Source organism: Callorhinchus milii, unplaced genomic scaffold (assembly GCF_018977255.1).
Source record: "Callorhinchus milii isolate IMCB2004 unplaced genomic scaffold, IMCB_Cmil_1.0 Scaffold14, whole genome shotgun sequence".
NCBI classification, from domain to species: Eukaryota; Metazoa; Chordata; class Chondrichthyes; order Chimaeriformes; family Callorhinchidae; genus Callorhinchus; species Callorhinchus milii.
In genome coordinates this window covers 5,465,135-5,483,053 of record NW_024704755.1, presented here as the reverse complement: position 1 = coordinate 5,483,053, position 17,919 = coordinate 5,465,135, and the positions used below count along the sequence as shown (strand labels likewise).

Genomic DNA, 17,919 nt, shown 5'->3' with positions numbered 1-17,919 from the left:
CTTCAAGACCCATCTCAATTCGCTCCTCTTCAACTGTGTTTTCGCTACCCTCCTTCCCCTTCTGCCCTGCACCCTCCCCAATCCCGATCCCCAGCTCAATCCAAAACACTGACTGTCCAGCATCTTGGGATGACCTTCTGACATGAAAGGTGCTATACAAATGTAATTTTGTTGTTGACTAACTTAACACTAATTTAAGTTAACATTATTAGTATTCAGTAGTACCTCTTCTCACTACTATGGCCATGGATTTCTAATGTAGCGTTGGCAGACACCAGCCACCTGGATCTGCCAGTCACGTCTTGATGAATTTCAGCACCTCGAACTTGCACACTCAGTGGAACATTTCAGTGAGATGGGTCTTATTTCAGAGAAGGAACAGGTTTCTTTTCGCCTTGTAGCAAGTGCACATGTCACATCAGTGACAAATTACATTAATGCCAGAGCTCCCACAATGAACTGGCTTTCTCTGCATTTTGTTCCTTTTCTTTGCCTTCAATATAGCACATGGGGTCGAGGGACAACAAGATGTTCAATTATTGATTCTTTGTGTGAGAACCTTCTCAAAAGTTAACCAATTAGTCCTGAGGTAAATTCTTTCCCTGGCCTAAATTGAGCACTTTGGAGACTCCTCTACTTTAATTGAAACCAATTTCATATCAAATTAAACAGTAAGCAAGTTTGAGTTGTTGGCATGTTGTTACAATAACACTACAGCTGAAGTGGAGCTCTTCAGAAGTTGTTGTGAAATACATGGCAGACAATCCAACCATGCAGTATCACATTCAACCCAAGAGACTTTCTTCCAAGTAACATTCAGCTGAAACCATTACTTGATTATGAATATCTAGATTTTCATAAGTATACATCTAAAACCACTGCAGTAAAGAACAATGGATTTCATACATTTATTTTAGAGTAATATCATCAAGGGAGATGGGGGAAGACCTGAAAAGCAGGATTAACAAATAGGGTGACTTAGAAAAATAGGCGGCAGTCACACAGATACGATGGAGTTGCGCTGAAAATTCCTATGTGTCTATAGACATAATCTTAGCATTGTTAATTTGAGATTTCAATGAGTGCAGAATCCATTAGTTAAGATTTCGCTTTGTGATGGCAAAATCCTAAAATGGGTTTAAAGTAACCAAAAGTCCAATAATCATGTGTATGACTACAATGTGAACTCTTTAAATCCAATTTCAATGCATTCTTCCCCCTCCCCTCAAAGAAACAAAATTCACTTGTGGACTTCATACCTGGACTAAATCACCTCTTCCCTCATTGCTGCCTAGTGTTTAGACCCTGCATACTTGGTAAGTAGAGTTCCAAATGATTCAATTTAGTCACAGTTTCATTCGTACAATGCAGCATAAACAATTTATATGAAATTACAATCTATGTCTCAGAATCCAAGTCATCACAATGAGAAAAAAGGCAGTAGTACCAATCACCAATATTAAAAGATCATTTTATTTTCAGTCATGCATCAATTAACAAGGTCTAATCCAATCATACGGAAAAAAAAATCTGCTTCTGTCTAAATGGATTCTGGACTGCATTCCAAAGTATCCTGAGTAAATGCTACTGATGGAACATTCTTGGTTTATTCTTAACAAGGTGGTCATTTTGGATACCGTCCAAAAAAATCTCTCTTCTCCTTCAAGTTGTATTCTTAGTCTTTGATACCGACTTTCTGTTTTGGAAGCCGCTTTCTCTCTGGGAGCAATAACCATCCTCCACTCAGAGGCTGTTCCTTTTAATAACTTCCAGTTCTACCGGAGGATGAGCTTCTTTTAGTCGTGTGTGAAAGATCGATTTTGCTTCGACAGTTTTGTGATGCACTACAAATAACATTTCATCTTGAAGTCCTTCGTTAGGGAGAATGTATATTGACATTCCAAGCTCTGCACCGTCTTTTTCCTAATGTGTGCATTTGTTTTATTGCTGCTTTCATATGGCTGTTGTGGAGATCAGCTCTTAGCACATCAATGTTGACTCAATCAACGCAGTGGAGCTTGCTGCAACTGTGCTAGTGCAAGATACAAGCCGCTAGATGTCACCATTGAGAGAATTAAAAACACTCTGGGACTTGAAATGCCAATTGCCCAGTTCATACCAATAGTCAAACCTAAAATTATAAAATCAATCTGTGTTTAATGGCCAAGCTGTGGTTTCACACCATGAGAAACGTCCCTTTCGTAAAATATCAGAAACTACGTGTCAGGACATGGGGCAACAGCCGGCCTCTTCATGTTTGGAGAGAAGGGACATCCTGGAGAAGGTCTTTGAGCAGCTCTTGCATTGATATCGCTTCACATCTGAGTGCGTCTGCAAATGTGCTCTGAGGTTTGAGCGATCTGCAAAAGCCCGGCTACAGTGAGGACATGCAAAGGGCTTCTCCCCTGAAGAGAAGGAATACAAATACACTGTTAGTTTGGACAAACCAGAATCACAGAGAAGATATTAATTTCTTTCTTAGTGTTACATCCAGGTGAAAATACAGAAAGTTAGCAGAGTAAGTTTGGGTTTAAATTTTCTTGCAGTTGATCTAGATTTAGAAACCATTGAATGGTGAAAGTCTTGTTGCATCAATGTAGAAAAGGCAAGAAACTTGAGTTGCTAATACGCACCATACCCAACTATCAGATGTTACAAGTGACTTTTCTTCCTTCAAGGCTAGGAATGACGTTACCACAACCCAACAACTTTCCAACTGATATATGAACTTAAAGCGCGAGGAATTGGGAGGCCAAAGCTTGCATTTACCCCTATGTGAATCACTATTAGTGCATCAATAATGCACTGTATATTTGGGACACCATTATAAAAATCATTTAATACAAACAGCTTGGAATATATTTAAAAAATAAATTACTATTGGGAAATTAAGAATTATTGATAGTTGAAAAATTCCCTTTTCTGATTTACCTCCATATCATTCCTTTATGGTCTCATTTATAATTGCATCTGTGTGGATCACTAAAACAATAAAACTCTGCATTGATTTCAAGATTGCACACTTATATATTTGGTTTGATCTCTTATCTTAGTAACAGATTTAAAAAAATAGATTTTAATACATCGTAGGAGTACACAAGAGGGACAAAAAATAGGTTCAGGAACAACTTTAGGAATTTGGCTCTGAGTGGCATCCAAATACATCTGCAATGTCAGTTTCAGAGAACTGAAACAATTGGAAAAAATGGTTCCCATTTGGCTTTGAGTCATCATATCTGCAGCCAACTCAAATTCAAAGTGAAACTATGCAGGTTCACTTTTAATGTGTACTGGATCACACCTGTCAAAATACTATCAGGATGGAGAACAAACAATAGTTACAGGAGACTTTCAAGAATACATATGTGTATTGGCTCCTCATAATACACGTCAGCTTTTAAATGTAACTTTTTGGCAACATCTATTTTAGACACCGTGGTAGTGTTATAGTAATTCAGCGGAATCCAGCTAATGAGGCATATGAAACTAGGGCAACTGATACAAAAAGCAATGAACGCAAATAAAATTGGTTTTGCAAGATATATTTTTCAGGGAAAAATGCAACGTGTATCAGTTTAGTTACGTGAGCAGACAATTCAGCGAATCCAAATCCAACATGAACAGCAACAATTTACATTTAACTGGAGCCTTTCAGGTTGGGGGAGCTGAAGAAATGATGACAATGGAAAAATACTCAATATTTGCCATCCAAACATATCTTCTACACAACAGCAACATACAGTAACTATTCTAGGCAGTCATACAATTATTCTCAGGTAATTATGTGGAACAAGTTTTTGCAAAAATATTTCACATTCTGAAGACTTAGACCATGAATTTACAAGTCCATTATTTTGCTTTAAGACTCCAACCTCCTAGGGAAGGAACTATCTCAGAAATGGTCTAAGAGCATTCTCTCTTACTTACCAGTGTGGGTTCTGATGTGCCCCTGCAAGAGCCAAGGTCTAGAGAAGGCTTTACCACAGATTTTGCAGACACAGGGCAGTGTATGTGTCCTTATGTGCATCTTCAAAGCACCCAAGCTGACATATTCCTTATCACAGTATTTACAGTTAAAGTATTTTCTGGTCTGTGATTCACAGTGAAGCTGCCTGTGTTTAGAGAGCCCAGATAAAGTGTTATATGCCTTGTGACACTGAAGACACTCAAATTTCTCCAGTGTTTCCATGCCAGTGCTTTCAGTTTGAAGCATTTTCTCCTGTGTGTTACCATCTCCTTCAAACACACCATGGTTAGTGGCTCTTCTCTTGGCTCTTTTGGAAGGGGATAGGTTGAGGTCATTAGCTGCGTCTCTGAATGGGGTGTTGGTGCCTATGACAGCCGGACATTCCTGAACGCTGATCTCCAGGCTCGGTTGTCTGCTTACTGGTGTCTCTGTTCCAATCTCAGTGTCTAAGGGAGGGGGCAAACGTGCTCGGACACTGATAGGAGCTCCGTCCCACAATCTCGGTGGATCACAGATGATGGGGGTGAGGATCTCAGGCTGAGGGATCAATGGAAATGTCAACCCTTCATATAAATAGGGCGAAATGTAACTTGCTGTGAAGAAAAAAAGAATTTCTCAATCACGTGTGTGTTTTATATATAGGTAGGCTGTGTTTTCAGTATTCTGTTATAGAAAAACTAGTGAAGTATTTAGCACAGACAAGTACATTTTGAATTGCACAGAATGTAAGACTTTACAAGGTCATAATATCATCTCTGATGAAGTTGATACCTGATTGGGGAATATTTCTAGTTACTTAAACATTCCAAATTATTTGCTCTTGCAGTTATCATCATTTTTTAAACCAAGATTTCACACTTAACCATTTGCAGCCGAGACTGCACTCAGCTAACTGTGGAGTAGCTTTTATTTCAGCAATTCAACCCAGCTCAGGGAGTTAAATGTGCAGCAGTAACAGCATGAAACAATTTGCCTTTCAGACAACCAGACATTACTCTTTGTAAGAAAGCAATTCTAGTTAGAGTACAGTGCTGTGGAAAACACTAAAAAACACAATGAAATGCTTTCAATTCAGCCTTGGAATTACACTGATGCTCAGGTCATTGAAACATCAGGTGCAGATCTCCCAGAAGATTCAAATCCCAGCAAAGTCTATTTTATTATGGCATCAATTTAGTAGCTATAAAGGCCTCATTCCAGACTGCTGTTAGACTAAAGGGGACATTTCAACATGGGTTAGATTTAATACATTTTATAAACGTAGGAGACATCAGCTCTAGGAGTTGAAGTAGGATTTTACCAGCCGCCTCTGTATTTATATTTAAATACAATGAAAGAGACTGAAAAAAATAGAGTTGTTTCAGGAAGCAAGTTTCCGATTACTTGTACAAGGAGAAATCACTGCATTTAATTTAGAGAACACAAACTAGTCAGTTGGGGAAAATCATGGCTATTCAGGCTTTCCATTATCATTTGTAGATTTTAAAAAAATGTGAGGTAGCAGGGAGAGATGGAAGAAATCATTCTTATAACTAATAAGCATACAATAACTTTAAAGCCCAGTAAAAGCTATCAAATAAAACTGGCAAGTTTTATTTGAAAGACAAGTTCAACAATATTTATTTTCACTTAGAAAACATTTGCAACAAAATATTACTTATAGATTTCAATGATGGATGTTCCTCTGTACATGCATTGTAATAAGCAAAATTAGACATTACAGAACTTAAGAAAACAATTTGGTTCACCAGATTCCCTATAATAAAGTTAGCTTTGTTTGCGTAAGTAACATGAAGTTTGTTAAAGATTTACATCAAAGACGGTGTTATAAATCCCGAATCTCACGCAAAGGAACAATTTTGCCAGTTAGTTAGAAAATCAGTTTGTTTTCCCCACATATGGCATTTGTTCACTTTAATGAAATTTTATTTTTTGCTTGTTTTGTTTCAGCCAATTCTCCCTTTAGTTTGTTTAAAAAAAAAATTCTGTGGCACAGTTTTTTGCAGCTGGTTGTATTTGACAAGTAAAAGTTTGATATTTAAAAAAAAAATACTGGACCTTTAATCATTTTGTTTGGAAGGGGGAATTGGCACTTAAAATAATTCACTGTCCTTCTTCCCCAAGAATAAAGGGGAAGTCGCAGCAAACGTCCCAGCAAACTTACACAGGCACTATCAGGAATAGGCTAAGCTGGTGTCAAAGGGGGAGAGTGGCTGAGTTGATTTTTTTTTAATGGTTTTCTTTTGCAGGGAACAAAAAAAAGTATTTCGATTTGCCTATTTAGTACACGTTGTGAAGTGGTGGAGTGAGGATGTGAATAAAAATGAGACCTCAGTGTGAGGGCAATGCACCTGCTGGTTCTGAACTTTCCAGCCCACTCTTTGCAGACTCTCTCCTGTTCAAAAACTCTCTATTTCTCTCTTTCCTCTTTCAGCCTTAGAGGAGAAAGACTCACAACTCAATATCACCATCAGCCACTTCTTTTATACAGTCATATGATGGGGCAGCCAGCAGAATATATTTTATACAGGAGTGGGGAGGGGGGGGAATAAAAGAGAAAAAATATAGATTGCAAATTAAAAGTAGAACCCAAAGCAAAAAAAAAAACCCAGAAATAACTTTTTAAGAATATCATTTGAACAGCTCAAGTTCACTTTTTTTTATTAAAAAAAAGCACCAAATAAATCAATATTTTTTAAAAAAGAAACTTTAGATGCTCACCATTCTGGGTCTCCAGTTGACTGTAGTTGGGTTTTTTGTTGCTGCAATGTTTCTTGATGAGGAATGAACGGGGCATGGCTGTTTTCACACTGGGATGGTGCAGATTTTAAAGCCCTTTAAATGTGAAATCCCCTTAAAGCTGAGATGCAAAAAGAAAACACTACCCCCACACACAACATGACATGGCCAGTGAAGGAACAAGTGGAATGAAAGGAGCTGAAGCCCAGTCTGTCCCATGCATTCCTCACTTGTGGAAACTATCTGACTATCAGGTGCAGGAGGTCAGACTTTATTAACATAGACCTCCTGTCGAGCCAATTAGAGAGAGGAGAGAGAGAGAGAGGAAGAGGGAGAAAGAACAGATCAAGCAGGGAGGAGCCAGACCTTGTCCATCTCACTTCCCAGCACAACAGGTGCATCTCAGAGCAGGAGGTCCAGAGCTCACACTCACTGTTATTTCCTAACGTGAATGAAGTTGGCAAAGTGATCTCAGGCTGCGGTCAAGATAAACATAGCATTGCACATGGAAAGCTTGACACTTTCCTTGGATAATAATCCCTCCCCACCCCCCCCAAAAACAAAAAAATGCGGTCATTTGTTTGTGGGACACTGTCGTGCACAATTGGCTCCCGCTTTTCACCCACAAAATACAGTCAATCCATTTTACAGTATATTCCCATGAAGTGCACTGAGATATCGCAGCGATGAAGTGATAAGACACGATAAGAAATGCAAGGATTATTATTATTATAAAGTAAACTTTTACCAGTTTTTAAGAGCCATTTTCCATTCGTGTTTTCCCCACCTAAGAAATGACAGCACAAATAAGTTGTGTTTTTTTTTCTATCTGGTGTAGTACCAAAAATGTTTTTAAAATCACCGCTATTCTAATAGGAAATACTGTACATTTTTAAAACTTCCACTGATCTAAATGAGAGTCGTGAGAATGTGGAACAGACTGTCCAAGAAGGCTTTATAGTAATCCAATCGATTAGGATGTTTAAAAGGAGGAGAGACAGATTCTCGGGAAGTAAAGGTATTAAGGAAAAGGAAGAAGACAGGGAAATGGAACTTTAAAGAGACTAATTATGAACTAATATAAAATGGCAGGTTCAATGGTCGACTTATGTGATGAATTATATCTTATTCATTTGCTATCCTTTTAATTGAAAACAAATTAGACATAATAGGTAAATTATGACATCCCATTTATTTATATGGAGAGTGTTTTATAGGTAATAACTAGCTGTAGGACATGTGTGTAGCATACACCTTACCCTGTATTATGGAATATTAGTTTTGCAATTAAGGAACTATATATGCTTCCTGTTGAGGCAGACAGCTCCTTGTGCAGATACAGTGCTCATTGTATCCTCACGTTTCTCCAAGGCTTGAGAGTTTCATTTATGCTGGCAGAAGGATTGTGACGAACCTAAGGTTATCTTTCAATCATTTGTAAGTTGAGACTGGAAACATCAATTTAGCGATTCCATGTTGTTACCACACTCACATGTCTCTCTCGGGCTGAGATAAAGTAACGTTCCCCCTAACACACCTTATCAGAGTTTCAAAACCCAACACTTCCTGTTTTCCACACCTGCCATCTCTGTGGCTTCTCTGAACAAGGCTACCAAGCCTGGGGCTTTCTCAGTTTGTTCTTCATTTCTTAAAATAATTTTCTTTTCATGTATTTAGTTTTATTTTAGGACCTGGACTACTGCATCTCATCCTTTTCAACTGGCACCAATTGCCAATATTCCAGCTCAAGCCAGCAGAGGGGAGGTATGGGGTGGGATCTGTGCTGTTACTGATGAGTGGATTAAACCTTGATAATCATGGTTGTGGGACTTCTTTGTTTTTTTTTGTATAAAGAAAATGATAAGCGATGTCTCTATATGTCTTAACTTTATTCTCCAAAGTAACACCATTCCGCATTTGAAGCCCCTCACTTTCCATGCCTCATCCACTCAACAGCTTTCAATACGTTCAGATGCAAAGTCGATTTCCCCCTGGAAATGAAGCCTCTCCATTTCAGGGAGACAGACGCTCCATCTAGTGGCATAGCCAAGCATTAATGGTACTGTATTTTCATGGAGCAACTGGTCAAAATGAAATCTAAACTTGAGCTGTAATGTATCTGGGTTGGTGGCCCTCTCTTTAGTCACCTGTTCTATTGGACCATCCTGGAAAATACTGACCTTTGTGTGCAGTAAAATTCCTTCAACAGTAAGGCAAGATATTGTTTACTACTTTTTTAAAAAAAAAACATTTGAAACACATGCACCACAAGATTATTTAGCAATGTTTTCAATTTATTTTTGGAGGTACATTATAAACCATTGTTAATCCCAATGGTAATATCATATAGAGGCCTGCCCCATGTAATCAGCAGCATAAATTCTACTAGAATCCAAATTTCATCAGCTTGGCTCTATAATGCTGAAGGTAAAGTCTCAGATGCGTTTAGTTTTGCCACCAGCAAACACAAAAACAGCCGGAAGTTTGTCCAGTCCTATAAGATCTTCTGAAAGGCTTTTTCTACGTAGTGATACACAGAAAATGATCAGTGCTGTAATAGGAGAGAAAAATTGTGCTCTGAATGCAAGTTAGCACCATGAGAATATGTTGTTAATAGTTGCAATAAAAAAAAATTTGATTTGACTTTTCAAATCGGGAAGGATTTATTGCAAGGGGTATATTTTGCAACCACACACTGATTTCCTACAAACAGCCATGAATTGAATGGCCAGTTTTATCTGGGGGATTATTGGCCAGGACACCAGGAGAAACAATCTTTTTTTGAATAGCGCCATGGGATCTTTAACATTCCAGCTGAACCGGCGCAAGAGACTTGGTTTAACGTTTCATCCAAATTGAAGTTTGGCTGCCCCCATGTGGACAATTAGATGTCCAATACTTGAGAAAAATAAAACGGACTTTGGTTGCTGACAAGCAAAATTTTATTTACAAAATATCCAAATGTTCACACTAACTTCACAGCAACAAACAGTTTCTAAAAAACTAAGTTGAAAATGTGCACTGTAATACATTAAAAATATTAGAAAATTAGACAAGGATATTATAGCAGAAGTTTTCAATAATGTCTTTTTTTTTGCAGCTTGTTAGGAGACTTGGAATTTGTGTCTCACACCTCGATAGTTGCAGATTTATACACATTTGTAGCTTAACTGGAATTATTAAGTGAAGAAATCACACCAACACTGGCTCAGTGGTCTTGCCCCAATGAAAACAGGTATCAGGCAAGTTGATTAGTGTTGGTTAATGAAACACGCAGCTCTTCCCAATAATTTTATAACTATATTATACATGCTTACATTTTACAACCTGTCTTACAAGTTTAGACACAAAGGTTTTATAGATTTAAAATAAAATATCAATAGAAGCTCATTTAAAATTAGATTTATGAACGATTATTCTCATATTACAATTGATTTAATAGTAAAAGTAGATAAATCTTTGCATAGGAAATAAAGCAGTAGGTGAGTATCATGAAAAATGAGAACTTTAAAAGATAAATTGAAGAAATTTTGTGCAATAATGTACTTTACATAGCTTATGATATACACTATCAGCAAGCTCTATTGAATGTTTTCTTTAAAGGATCATCTCTCATCAATCTAAGATTACTCAGCAATTAGTCCTGAAACATTTCCACTAATGTTTAATTTGTGTAATACATTTGTGCATGTTACCATGAAAAACAGATCTGGATTATCTGGGTTAGCAAAATTTCAAGATTGGACAACTTTTTTGAATCTTTCTTCAGAGGCCTTAGCTTGGGTTCTCTGGCTGGATCTGCCTAATGATCAGTTATGTAATAAAAATGCTGCAATTTAAAACTGATCCAATGACACATCTGTCTAAATTATCAGGTACATCTAGATTTTAAAAACATAACCTATTTAGACACACTCAAAACAACCCATGGTAAATTGTCTCCAGTAATTTCCGCATAAAGAGAGCGGGTTCTGTAGTAAGATTAGAAAGAGGATATGAATGTACTGAGTGAGAAACAAAAGAGGAGACAGGAAATCAATAAGGAATTCACATTCTAAATACAATTTTAAACTAGATTCATTATTTGTGTTCATTTCAGGACATTAATTTTTTCCAAAGATTGTCATTTGATCTAATATAATTGTTTTTAAAAAAACATTTCTGAAACCTTTGTGTCTAATTTCATAACTAGTGGAAACATTTTCGTACCAACATCACAATCTCTATCAATAACAATATTACACAAGTGTTCTAAAAAAACCTAGTAAAGTTACTGGTAACCTTTATTACTCTACATTTTTTTTTGCTAGTGAGAATCAAGCACAGAAAGTAACCATACAAAAAAAATAAATAAAATTAAATAAAAAATACAATACAATAGTTAAGTGAAGCAATAAATTAAATGAGAGATCTAGAGGAAAAATAACATCTTGTACGCCAGTACATTTGCTCCCTTGGATATAAATTGCTAGTCACCAGCAAATTTTACTAGTGGTTCAAATTATTTCAAACCCTGATCCTGTGCAGTCATTTATCAAATCTCTCCAGTTATATCATTTTGCTCTTCCAAAAATCACCTCAATAAAGTGTTTAACAGAAACATCATCTCTTTTGTGCTAATAAGAGGGTGTAACATTGAAGTATTTCCTTTTGTCTCAGTGACAGTACGAGACAAGTTACTTTTTCTTGATATACCGCCATTAAGAACAAATATCCAGAGTTCTGATTGGAAAGTTTGGATTTTAAACACCTAACCACATAAATTGATTTTTTTTGGTTCTAGCGATTGGTTTAAATATTCCAACTATTCAATTGTTGTATTTTTCCATCTTATTACCTATTAAGCACTCCCAGGCCCAAGTACATACATCACTCACACTAGTCTTACTAATCAAAATGCTTCTCCTGGCTTGCATCAGCTGGGATTTCCATTCTCTCCTCACCAAAATTTAGGCCTAACCAGAGCTGAGGCTCCCAAGTTAAGTGAGACTTGTTGTGAAACCACATCCATTGAAAATTGGGCTGAAAGTTACAAGATCACAATTAATCACTGACTAATAACAGCTGCCACGGTGAGTCTACTGGCACCTTCATTCACTTACTTGTAGCTGAATTCCAGGTGTGAAGTTCAGTCATCAAGTCTGAATACATGGCAAACTGCACCCGAGGCTCCGCTCCACTATTCTTTTGTTGCAAGCTGTAGATTTGTTTCTACTCTGTACTAATAAAATGGTCAGTCTGGTGCTTAGAGAATATATATTAATTCACTATATAAACTACATGAGATTTTTGGATTGGTTGCTATTTAGGAGGATCTTGCCTCATAATATCTGACAGGCCATCCAGTGATCCCTCTTGAAAAAGGGTCACATTTTTTCCAATGCTATTACGAGGCTTTCACCACCCAACATAAATTAACAAGAATTTGTTCAGGAAGACACACATCTAGTAAATGCTAGACACAATAAAACAAAATATAAAACAAATCTTTTCAAGGCTCGGGTATTTACTTTTAACCTCTCTGGGATTTTAAGCAGCTATTTTTCTTCTTTTCCCTTCATTTATCCCAAGATTCTACCAGTTGTGTGCAGCAATTCTCATTGAAAATAATCAAACTGCAACATTTCTTCAGAGTAAAAAGATTAACCACAATGTTGGGGAAGCATTGCACAAGCCAAAGTATTGGACAAAACTTAGGTTAAAGAGATCATCCATTTTGTTCACAAAAGTGAGGGTTTCATCAATTCATACACTGTTTTATACATACATATGTGTATGCCTTATATTTTACACTGTAATAACCAGTCTGTCCTGCCCACTTGTGCATTAAGATTTTCATTGGGATAATACAAAAAAAGGTAAACCAGTACTTTTTACTGGTTAAATATATAAGCATCGCCCACTTCAGTACTAACTAAACAGTTTCATGAAATATTTTGAATATAGCTTTGCCAAAGCTGGCTGTCGAATTCAAGCCCCGATGTGCAATAAATAAATGATACACAGCTTTGATGAAAGGTTCCTTCTATTCTCTCCTCTAACATTCTCAAAAAACAAAAAGACTTGTCATTTTTGGTACCTCACAAAAATATCACAAAAAATTAAACACACAAACCGAAATTCAAACAAACCTTTTTACACAAAGGAACATAATAATGCTACAGCAATTCTGTAATATAGAAAAGTGTAGGAAAACAAGCAGACCCACAGAATAAGTACAGACGTGCTTTGCCAATTTAAAATGAAATTGTGACCAACAAGGAAATGTGAAAACTGAGCTGTGAGAAATCTACAGAATGCTGGGAAGTGAGTACTACCTATGCTCTGTGAGAGAAGGTGACCTGTGCAAGAGGAGGACTGCCGAGTCTGGTGAGCAGACCACTTCATTTCTCCGTGAGTGAAAGTGCTATTGCTGCATGTAATGCTGCTTCTTCATCAATGCTGTAATCCTGAAAGTTCAGAAATGCGAGAGGTTATTCCACATCTGCGAGAAGAGAGGATACACTTGGTAAAAGTGAAATCGGAAAACAATTTTTCCCACCTACGGCTGTGAAAATACACCTTTACCCTCCCTCAAAAAACTGTAGATGCAGAATCGATTGGGATGTTTAAAAAGGAGATACATACTTGGGAGGTAATGGTATTAAGAGCTTTGGAGAAAAGATGGGAAAATTGGAGTAAAAGAAAACTGAATCTGTCTTGAACTAATAAAATGACAGAACAAATTTAAACAAAAATGGGCTTCCACTGTTCCTCCAGTTGAATGACAGGTTCTACCACTTTATTCAGCCAGATTATCCTTCAACTCCTCACCTTTATCTTTTGGGAATGTGGGAAAAAGAAAATGTGCATCTTCAGTTTGAATTTAGTCTGGTTTGTGATGTATTCACTTGTACGCCAATTATTTTATGTGAATCTTTCACCAAACATGCAATAGTCACCTGTGGAATTGGGTGAATGTAATATATTAAGGACATATTTTGTCAGGCAAAATAAACATTTTTCCCCCATTGTTTGAATGTAATTTTTTCTCTGTCCCGCTTTAAGAATAGGCTATAAATACTCACCACAAATGTATCATAGGAAAACTTGTGCCGGTGAAACAAATGTTGAAGGAAATTGGCACTCTTGTAGCTCGGATCCCCCCACGGCATTGCCACACAAATTGGACATACCTGATCAGATAGATGTTCAAAAATAAAATCAGGAAAAAAGCTAATTCAAGGAGAAATTACTAATCTATCCTCTTTCTGCTTCCACAAAGCCCTTAGCATGACTATCTCACCTGCAAGGTTTTGTTAAGCATGAGCAACATGGGAGGCAATCTATTATCTTCTTCCTGCCTCCCATAAGACCAGCACTTACAGTAACTGATCACTGAATGCAATCTTTCTTCTCTCTTCGTTCCCCTTCCCCAATCTTTCCCTTTTCAAAAACAAAGGTAGCAACTTGGATAATAAAATGCAACATTTGCTCAAATAAATTATTTCCCCCAGCAAACCAGACTACATCATGGTAAAGGTAACAAAACGATTTATACTTTAGATATCTTTTCGTCAAAATATGTTTAACTAATTCTTTTGTGATACTTCACGTCAAAATGTCTGACAGTGTTTTGTGAAATTATCAATTAAGTGACCTTGCCCCACAATTGTAATCACCCTGACTATGTCACATAATAAATTGGGCACTTACCACTTTGTTGGGATCATTACGGTGATTATCCATGCAGTGTTTGACTAGCTCCTGTTGATCAAGGTTTCTTGCTCCACAGTATGGACAGGTGAACGTTGAACGGTTTGGAATATTACTAAAAGAGAGTAAACATATTAAGATTTTTTAAAGAATTAATTTGCCAAAATAATTCGCTATTTCATGATAACATCATTGGGTGTTAGACCATCACGTAAAGCCCATCTCTAACTGGCTAAGACAAGTTCTAAACCTCAAGACAGGTGTTTGTGAAAGTGAACAGATGTAGAAATTCTAGCACTGCTTCTCGATAGATGCTTCTCCCTTACCTGGGAATGGGTTGGGAGGTAGGAACAACTGGTACAAATTTGGGACAGTTGTCCATTTGTTCCTGTACTTTATTGCAGGATGAAATGTGAGTTCGCATCTTCATCAAGGTTACCTGTAGACAATAAAGAAACACATTATATTTCAAACATAGAAAAACTTCATACTATTTTGTATTCATCAGTCATACAGAGAACAAAAACCCTGCTGACTCAGTTGAAGTCCTCACAAGAGCTTCAGGCAGATTTCAAATTCAGTAGAGGAAGCAACATAGAGACTTGTTACAAAGGAAGATAAACTGTGGTTGATGCTTATCCTCAACAGTGTGCAAACTAGACAGGATGAACAACCTTTTCCTTCATGGGTTTTTATTGTTAACCCGTATCCCTGCATTGTTTTAATGTGTTGCATTAGAGTAGCAAGATCTGTATTCTTAGAATTAAAAAAGGAACAAATTCAACAAAACTTTAAACCTTAAAGTGATATACATTTAGCATAATTTAGTAAGCAAGAAAATAGCCAATGGACCATTTAAAGACAGTTGGCTACAATGATCAGTTGAGTGAGTCAAATGGTCCAACTTTACTTTTAGGATCTCGTTTCTAACTGAGATACAAGACTACATGGTTAGTAAAAGTTGCTAAAAACGGTACTAAAATTTACTTTTGAGCATCTAATGATTACTACAAATCTTGACAATATACTGAACCATTAATGTATGAAATTATTTCCATATAAAATTTTAAAACCAAATAATTGCAACATGAGACGAGTGATAGTCAGAACATTTGTTCTGCTAAATGTAATACAGTTGGTTTATCTAGCAGCATAGGAGACAGATCATATTGCCAGTCCATAACAACTACTCTTTCAATATAAGGAATTGTGTTGCCAAATGCCCTGAACAGCTTGGAGATACCAAATGAATCCGATCCCATGAATAAATTAAATACTGGACATTTACTGCACAAAAGGTTACTGAGCTCTTTTGGAACATAAAAACACCATAAAAATGGTGTGAGTTTGTATATTTTACCTTTTTATTACATCCTCGACATGGAGCTTTATACGAAGAAAGCTGCTTTTCCACATTGGTGGCCTTTTCCACCTTTTTGGGGTCAAAGGGCATTCGGCAAAGTGGGCACAGAGGCGACACCACTTGGAGGCAAGGTTGCAAGCATTCTCCACAAAACCTGAGAGACAGATTATTTATTAGCAGCATTCAGTAATGTTTGCGGGAGACTCATTTCAGCAGTCAACTCTGAATTAGAGAGGAAATAACTGTCACATTTGGAGAAATCTGATGTATTTTAAAGTTGTCAAGATGACAAATCAGCATTAAATGGATACCAAATACTTTCACACTAGGCCTGTTGAAGCATAGTACTTTAGCTCAATGGAAAAGATGGTCCTTACTAATGCTCAATTGCTGTTCTTTAAAACAGACCTGCGGTTTTTTTTATAAAAAAATGAAACCTGCACAAGAAACTTCCTGTGTGGGGAACCACAATTCGGTAAACATATGTCAGCAGCATTGGACTATGTTCAGTTGTCGTGCAAAACTATTTTTTTTTAAAAAACTGTCTTGTCTGTTGTGAAATATATTATTCTTGGTCAAATGTTAAACAATCTTTAGTCTTTCCATTCCTGACAACCCCTGGAAAGCTATTCAGCCAACAAATGCCACTCTGAATGGAGCTCAGCTCTGATAATATCTGAAAGGTACTATTGGTAGTACTGAATTGAACAGTTGAATTTTACCATCGATTTGAACCGTGTTGTTTTCACCATTGTTCAAATAGCTGCATCCTAAAAGCTGACTAAGTTGGCGTGTTGCAGATAGTTCTCATTCTTGAAAATAGAACTTGAGGAGGCAGTTGGCCACTATGAGGTACGCAAACAGATTTTACCTTTGGATTAGAATGCTGACATTCTGTTAGCTTTTAGCATGTCAAGTGATTTTTTTTAAAAAAAAGTTCCTTAAAGCTGTGACTTCATGCTACAATTTAACAATTTCTGGAACTTACTGGACTGCAGTTATTAACTTAAATGATTGGTTTTATATAGCTCAGTCATGTAACTAAGAGTTGCCCGAGCTCATCCTGTACAAAGAGAATTCTGCATCAGCAGTATATTCCTATGCCAGTGAATACTATACCCACAAGCTCAGCTGGATAAATGGGCTCAGCCTCGGTTTGCTTTTGTTCATTTCTGGTTTATAAAGGCTTTGCATTTCCAAATTTCCTGTTTATGATAATGTTTTCACTAAGGTAAGGTTTCAAAACATTCACTTTCGGAGCCTTTGCTTTGAAATTTCAGGCCAACTTGCTTTTTTTCCCCCCCTGAAGTAGCATAATGATCAACATAACCTCATTTACATTTACTGTTCCCCGATTTCATACGTGTACCCAAAGAATTGCACACACAGAAAAAAAAAGTTTCACTTTTATTACCTTTGCAATATAGACTGATGCAAAGCGCATTTTAAAAGTGAAGCATTTGATTTGAATATTTTCCTGAAGTTTTTCAACAAAAATACAGAACTCAAGTAGATCATTTCTTTTACTGGTGGTGTGTGTGGGGGGGGGGGGGGGGGGGGCGGGAGTGGTGGGGGGAGGTGTGATGCAACAAAACACCACTTACACGTCAAGTCAAACAACAAGTCATTGAAATAAAACATTTGCATGTTTTTGCTGTATATTTTTTTTACACACACACAGACACAAACACACACACACAGTCTGCTACAGGGATGTGCTCGGTTATCATTCTCCTTTTCGGTGAGGCTGACATTGCTCAGCAGGTTTGGCGGGGGGGTTGCACCCGACATCCTGACACACCGTCAATTTTATTCGAGGGTGCAAGTTGAGTGTGGAAACGAGCTGAGAGGCGAGAGAGACTGGTGCGCGGACGTGAGCCCCGAAGAGGTAAGAATGGCAACGCCGCCTTGTAGTCAACTGAGCTGAGGTGCCGAGCAGTGCCATACCATACCATACCAGCCCGCCTTACAGGAACTCCACAGCAACCCCTTTCACCGGATTAACGGTCCTCCAGAAAGGGTGTGTGTGTGTGGGGGGGGTGGGGGGAGGGGGTGTCGGTGGCTATTCTGCTGGATATGCCCTATTGGCTGCCAGTGTTGATAAACACGGCTGTCCACACACACACACACACACACCCTCCCCCACACACACCCC

The 17,919-nt window shown here is 37.5% G+C and overlaps 2 protein-coding genes across 2 annotated transcripts in view; both read right to left on the bottom strand.

The window, feature by feature from the left end:
- Positions 1 to 1,535: 1,535 nt before the first annotated feature.
- Positions 1,536 to 6,917, bottom strand: snai3 (snail family zinc finger 3). The gene is made up of 3 exons (XM_007889324.2): positions 6,689 to 6,917; positions 3,928 to 4,560; positions 1,536 to 2,405 (listed from the first exon to the last, which is right to left on the bottom strand). Exons 1-3 carry the CDS (start codon positions 6,762 to 6,764, stop codon positions 2,224 to 2,226), a joined length of 891 nt encoding a protein of 296 aa, XP_007887515.1. The 5' UTR covers positions 6,765 to 6,917; the 3' UTR covers positions 1,536 to 2,223.
- Positions 6,918 to 9,625: 2,708 nt separating this feature from the next.
- The window catches only part of LOC103175994 (E3 ubiquitin-protein ligase RNF166), a 30,276-nt gene continuing 21,982 nt past the window's right edge, over positions 9,626 to 17,919 (bottom strand). Inside the window, exons 2-6 of the mRNA XM_042340197.1 lie at positions 15,762 to 15,918; positions 14,728 to 14,840; positions 14,402 to 14,516; positions 13,774 to 13,881; positions 9,626 to 13,155 (exon numbers count right to left, since the gene is read on the bottom strand). Of these exons, the coding sequence (XP_042196131.1) occupies positions 13,090 to 13,155; positions 13,774 to 13,881; positions 14,402 to 14,516; positions 14,728 to 14,840; positions 15,762 to 15,918 (559 nt within the window). The 3' untranslated portion in view covers positions 9,626 to 13,089. The remainder of the gene's footprint in view (positions 13,156 to 13,773; positions 13,882 to 14,401; positions 14,517 to 14,727; positions 14,841 to 15,761; positions 15,919 to 17,919) is intronic.

Coding starts and splice junctions, on each gene's coding strand:
- snai3 (XM_007889324.2), bottom strand. CDS start 6,764: ATGCCCCGTTCATTCCTCATCAAGAAACATTGCAGCAACAAAAAACCC. Junction 4,561..6,688: donor TCAACTGGAGACCCAGAATG/GTGAGCATCTAA, acceptor TTTTCTTCACAG/CAAGTTACATTTCGCCCTAT. Junction 2,406..3,927: donor GCACATCAGAACCCACACTG/GTAAGTAAGAGA, acceptor CCTTCTCTTCAG/GGGAGAAGCCCTTTGCATGT.